This window comes from Euwallacea fornicatus, chromosome 14 (assembly GCF_040115645.1).
Source record: "Euwallacea fornicatus isolate EFF26 chromosome 14, ASM4011564v1, whole genome shotgun sequence".
NCBI lineage: Eukaryota > Metazoa > Arthropoda > Insecta > Coleoptera > Curculionidae > Euwallacea > Euwallacea fornicatus.
This window is the reverse complement of record NC_089554.1, coordinates 81,809-87,888: the sequence shown is the minus strand read 5'-3', so window position 1 is coordinate 87,888 and position 6,080 is coordinate 81,809. Positions and strand designations below refer to the sequence as shown.

The following is a 6,080-nucleotide window of genomic DNA, read 5'->3' as shown; positions in this document are numbered from 1 at the left end:
TTTACCTTCCTATTCCCAACGGGCATGCCACCTTCCATATTAATTTGGAAAGTAACATACCTGTGTCCACTACCACTCTCTTTCTCAGTCTTAAGCCTCCATCCGTTTACCATACTTATCACTTTCTCTCCTGGTATAGTCACGTCGATTAATGACCACTCCGTCGATCAATGACCGCCCCCGTCGATTTCCGAACGTCCACTCTGCCCCGTTGTCAATGAGGGAGAGTTCCGCCGCGTCCAAGAACTCCTCCAGGACCCGTCCGTAAGCATTCACCACCCCAGAGCCGAACCGGGCACTCTTGGCTTTGAGATCCCCAACTATGGAGACCTTCTTGCCGTTCCGTCCCCTAACATACCCCTCCGCCCGACCAAGCCACGTCGCGACGTCCGTGGTGCTTTTGTTCGGGGAGAAGTACACGGAGACGAGGGTTACCCCGTCCATCTCCATAGCAACAAACCCCTGCCCCCGGTGAAGGGACCGTGCTCGCACTCTAGGCGTGATACAGAGGAAGGCACAGTCCCCTCTGTCCCGGACAAAGACCCCAGCCGCCTTATTCGGCTCTTAGTCAAATATGACGTTTATTCCCGATTCCTTAATCATCTGGAACATGAGGCCGCCGCAAGACGGCCCCTCGCTAGGTTGATCTGGAGACAACAGTTGTTTGCTCGACGGCGCACTGATTCCTTGCATTTCACATGCTCACACACACTCACGCTCCCGTCTACTCAAAATTCTCCCCCGTGGCCTCCACTCTTCTGGAAGCTCCAGAGACCGCAGCTCGCTCGCGCTTCGTGAGAGCTTCGTCTTCTACCGCCAGTTGGGTGGAGACATGGGTTCGGAGGCGGTCTTAGGAGCGCTGAAGGAGCTCGCGGGAACCGCCCAGGTGGAGGGGAGGACGAGGGTGGTCGTGCCCCATGTCTCAGGGTCCGACCCTGGGAAATTGAGGTAGCTGGGGGAGCTGGCGGCTGAGGGGAGCGGGGTGAAGCTTCACTTCTACCTGCCGACAGGGAAGGAGGGAGCTGCGGGTAAGGCTGGGTCGAGGGAAGAGGAGGTCTCTTTCGTGGCGCGAAGGGACTTCGTACCTGGACGCTCTGCGGAAGGTGCGTCAGGCGGTGGCGAGGGGAGGAGCAGAGGTGAAGGTGGGAACAGTCCGGGAGACGAAGAAGGGGGAGGTCCTCCTGACGGTGCCCAAGGGAGGGAAAGGGAAGCAGCTGCGTGAGTTGCTGACCAAGGAGTCAGGGTCGGGACGAGTGAGAGGTGGTGCGGGCGTGCCGTGGCCTTCCTCGTCCACGGCCTGGATGGGGTGACCACGGATGAGGAGGTGATGGAGGTGGTGGCGACCGCGGCCAGGGTGGAGAGGGGGCGGCTGCGGCTGCTGGGTCTCCGGCCGAGCTTCGGAAGCTGCCAAACCGCCACCCTACTGGCCGAGGGAGAGGCGGTGGGCAGCCTGCGGCGGGTCTCGGACCTCCAGGTCGGCATCTCTAGGTGCCGGCTGGGAGGGAGAGGCGAGAGACTGGCCGCTGCTACCGGTGCTGGGACGAAGGCCACCGGGCGGGGGCTTGGAAAAGGGAGGTCCGGTCGCAGTTGTGCGCGAGGTGTGGGGAGAGTGGTCACAGGGCCTCAACCTGTGGAGCCGCGCGATATTGCCCCCTCTGCAAAGAGGGAGGGTACAGTGCCGAGGGATCGGGGTGCGGGGGAAGACCCAAGACAGGGGGAGCGTTCTTGGCCGAGGGGAAACCCAAAGCTGGGGGCGAGCCGGGAGCAGTGAGTGCGGGGGTGACGGAGACCGGGGAGGAGCCGGTAGCAGCGTCGACGCCGGACCGGGGGGAGAGGATAAAGTATTCGCCGTCCACCGGATTCCTCAGGTCACTGGTGAGTGACGGAGAGGGAACGAGGAAGGACTAGGTGTGGACGCGGGTAAGTCTGCGTCAAAGTGTGGGTGTGTGTGTGTATGGGTAATTGTGTGGTGTGACTGGGATCATGGCGTCGAACAGGGAACTGCGGTGCCTGCAGATCAACCTGGACAGGGGCCGTCTTGCGATGGACCTCATGTTCCAGATGATCAGGGAGCGGGGCATCGATGTGGTACCCGGGCAAGAACCGTGCGTGGTCGGGAGGGAACTCATTCGGGACAGGGGCGACGACGCATTCATCTGGCTAGCGCTGGGTGTGGTGGTGGAGTCGCTACACCGTGATCGGGGGTTCGTCGTTGTGGAGCTGGAGGGCATATCTCTCGTCTCCGCGTACTTCTCGCCGAACAAGAGCACCGCCGACTTTACGGCGTGGCTCGATCGGTTAGGGGGGTGCGTTAGGGGACGTAACGGCAAGAAAGTTCTCGTAGCTGAGGACCTGAATGCCAAGAGTGGGTGGTTCGGCTCTGGAACGGTGAATGCTTACGGACGGGTCCTGGAGGAATTCCTGGACGCGGCCGAGCTCGTCCTCAACAACATCGGGGATGAGTGGACGTTCGGGAACCGAAACGGTAGGTCACTGATTGACGTTACCATGACGGGGGCGTCTGTGAGTGACTGGGTGCGAAACTGGAGGGTTGAAGTTGGTATGGAAAGTGGGAGTGGCCACAGGTATATCTCCTATCGTGTAGTGCGAGGGGGGGGTATACCTGAGGACAGGGGTGAAACGGTTGTAAAGGATGGATGGATGATGAGTGCGAAAAGATTAGAGAAAATAATCCGGTACGTGAGTGAAAGAGAAGGTCTGGGTGTCGCGGAAACTCCCGAAGAAATAGTTCGGGAGATAAGCGGGGCTTGTGATGAATGTTTGAGAAAGCGTGAAGGGAGGGGTGGAAAAGTGAAAAGGGCAGTTTACTGGTGGAATGATGAGATTGCTGAAAGGAGAAGAGCGTGTATAAGGGCGAGAAGAAGATGGATGTGAGAAAGGGGTAGAGGCAGGGTGAATGTAACGGATGCAGAAGAGGTATATAAGAGAGAGCGAAAGGCCCTGAAGGAATCCATAAGGGATGCCAAGAGGGACGCGTGGAAGCAAGTGTGTGCGGAGCTGGAGACGGACGTCTGGGGGCTTGGTTACAAAATAGTAACCGGGAAACATGGCCGTCTGAGCAATGGTCCCCTGCCGGTTGCAGAAATGCGCAGGCAGGTGGACACGCTATTTCCGGTGAAGCCTCGGGTAGTATGGAAAATGGTACAAGTGGGGCCGAATGACGTTCCGCGGGTCACGGTGGAGGAGATCCATCAGGCTGTCGGGAGTCTCAAGAGCCGTAAGGCTCCGGGACTGGACGGGTTACCGAACGAGGTATTGAAGCTGTATCTTGGGGCAGTGCCCCAGGGTATGGTGGGTTGCGTAAATCGCATCTTGACCTCGGGTGAATACCCTAAAGTCTGGACGAGAATTCGACTGGTGCTGGTGGAGAAACCGAAACGGGACCCCGGGGCAGAGGCCTCGTACCGGCCCATATGCCTGGTGGACGGACTCGGAAAGGTGGCAGAAAAGCTGGTCAAGACCAGATTGCTGGAAGAAGCTAATGCTTTGGGTATGGTAAGTGAGCGTCAGTATGGGTTCGTCAAGGGCAGGAGCACCTTGGACGCCATGCGGGCCGTCATGCGGATAGTGGAGGGGATTAGGGGGAAAAGCTACACGCACGCGAGCTTCTGCGTCATGGTGACAATTGATGTGAAGAACGCCTTCAATACGGCGCCCTGGGATCTAATCGTCGACGTGATGAGGAGATCCCGGGTGAGCGGGTACCTCTTGAACATTGTTCAGTCGTACCTGCAAGATCGGGTTTTGGTGTTGCCTGACGGGGGAGTGCGAGAGCTGTCGTGTGGAGTTCCTCAGTGGTCCGTCCTGGGCCCCATCTTGAGGAACCTCTACTACGACGGGATACTGACTGCTGAGTATCCGCGAGGGGTCACCCCGGTGGCCTACGCGGACGACTTGGCGTTGGTGGTCTCGGCGGGAGACGGGGTAATCCTGTAGGCGAGGACTAGGTGGGCCATGGAACTGGTCGCCGACACGTTCAAGCGCATGGGGCTTAGCATGGCCACGGATAAAACCGAAATGGTGCTCCTGGCCGGGCGGAGGAAAATAAGGAGTATGAGTCTAAGAGTGGACGACGTCTCGTACGAGACGAAAGAGTGCTTGAAATACCTGGGACTGTGGTTCGGCGGAAATGCTCGCTTCGGTGAGCATGTACGTCGGACCGCGGAAAAGGTAGGGAAAGTGATTGGGAAGCTCGAAGGCATTTTGCCTAGAGCGAGTGGACTTGAGTATGAAAGAAGGACGATGATGGTGTTGGCGGCATCGTCGGTCCTGCTGTACGCGGCTCCCGTTTGGCAAACGGAGCTGACGTACGGAGGGTACGCGGCCACACTGGAGAGGGCAAATTGTTTGCTCGCTCTAAGGGTGGCCAGTGCCTACAGAACGGCTCCGACCGCTGCGGAGCTGGCATTGGCCAAAATTCCTCCGGTACGGATAAGAGTGAAGGAAAGAAGCATGTTGTGGGAAGGGCGAGATGGCGTGAAGGAATGGGTAATGAGACAATAGGAGGAGGACTGGGGGAAATATGAGGGTTGTGCCAAGACCTTCATACCCGGATCCGTGCGTGGTATGAATGTGAATGGACGAAGAGTGGATATATGTTGGCGCAGATGTTTACCGGGCACGGAGTGTTCGGTAAATATCTGAAGCGGATACGAGTGGAAAGAAGTAGTGAATGTTGGTTCTGTGACTAAAGGGAGGACACACCGGAGTAACGCTGTGGGAGTGTCCAGAGTGGGAGGACTATCGTGCGCAGGTGAGGGGGACGGGACTCGCCCTGAACCAACGCACGATAGGGAATGAAATAGTGGAAAATAAGAGCAAGTGGAGTGCGTTTGAGAGCCTGATAGAGAAAATCTTAAGGGCAAAGATTGCAAAGGAGAATGAAAGGAAGAAGAGTGGGGTACGGGGTCGCGTCCGTAGCTAGTTCAGAGTTGCCAAGGAAGCCCTGAAGTAATGCAGCGAGGCAGTCCCGGGGCAGAAGAGGGGAGGTGGGTTTAGTGGGTAGGCGGGCGACATAATGGTCGGTTGAATCCCACACTACCCGGTCGTGGACCAGGCCGGGTGTCTTAAAAAGATTCCCCCTCCTCGAAAAAAAAAAGAAGCTCGCTCTCGCTGCTGCTATCCTCTGCCTTCTCTATTGGCACCTCCTTCGGGGTGGAAACCACCACAGACCCCGCTCTCTATACTTGGGGGTGAAAGACTCTCTGATAACTAGCGCCTTACCATCTTTCAGGGTCTGCGTTGTGTTACCGCCTCCCTTCTCCCCGCCGTCTTCTTTCAGTGTCCCGGTACGGTCACCGCCAGTACAGCTCGTTCCTGAGGTTCTGCTTCCATCACCCGGGACTTCCCAGGCTCGGTCTCACGGTCCCCGCACCTAGGACTCCCGACACTGTGTTCGACCATGCCGGACAATGGGCAGAAGCATTCCATCTGACACACACTTACCCGGTGTCCTTCCTTCCCACACCTCGTTCAGAGCCAGGCTCGGTCCTCCCTTTCACACTCCCTCGCCGTGTTGCCCAAACCCAAACATCTGACGGAACGAACGGAATCCCGGCGCTTCCACAGACAGCACCTGGAGATGCCCACCGTCACCTCGGCGAGTCGTCGCAGCTCCTTCGCAGCTTCCCCCTCCACCACTCGGAGAGTGGCGGATTGACAGCTTCCGAAGCTAGATCAAAGCCCCACCAGACGAATCTGGTGCCACCCCAACCCAGCCATAGTCCATGCCACCGTCTCCACGACCTCTTCCGCTGTGAAGACCCCATCCACTCCCTGCATTGTGAAAATGACCTGCCTTCCTGTCCCTCCGATCACTCTGCCCGTTCCCAGTACCTTGGTCAAAAGCTCCCTGAGTCTTTCTCCCCTTCTTGTATCTTTCGACATCGTCAGCAAGACCTCTCCCCTTCTTGTTTCTCTCACGGTACTTGCGTTTGTCCCTGCTCCCGCCTGTGCCATCACCTGGCGCACTCTCTTGGGCGCGTTTAGGTAGTTGCTCCCTCGCTCTTTTGGAGGCGAAGATGAAATCCTCGCCCCCTCGTCCTCCACTCTCCTACTTC

The 6,080-nt window shown here is 57.9% G+C and overlaps 1 protein-coding gene across 1 annotated transcript; it reads left to right on the top strand.

The window, feature by feature from the left end:
- Window positions 1-3,975: 3,975 nt before the first annotated feature.
- On the top strand, window positions 3,976-5,680 carry LOC136343237 (uncharacterized). Its single transcript, XM_066289824.1, has 4 exons — window positions 3,976-4,446; window positions 4,525-4,653; window positions 4,715-4,921; window positions 5,498-5,680. Exons 1-4 carry the CDS (start codon window positions 3,976-3,978, stop codon window positions 5,678-5,680), a joined length of 990 nt encoding a protein of 329 aa, XP_066145921.1.
- The last annotated feature ends 400 nt before the right edge of the window (window positions 5,681-6,080 follow it).

What these genes read in the sequence shown, in the direction of transcription:
- LOC136343237 (XM_066289824.1), top strand. Translation starts at nt 3,976, where the DNA reads ATGGAACTGGTCGCCGACACGTTCAAGCGCATGGGGCTTAGCATGGCC. An exon ending in CATTGGCCAAAATTCCTCCG is followed by an intron (nt 4,447 to 4,524) that starts GTACGGATAAGA and finishes ATGAGACAATAG; the next exon opens with GAGGAGGACTGGGGGAAATA. An exon ending in TACCGGGCACGGAGTGTTCG is followed by an intron (nt 4,654 to 4,714) that starts GTAAATATCTGA and finishes CTGTGACTAAAG; the next exon opens with GGAGGACACACCGGAGTAAC.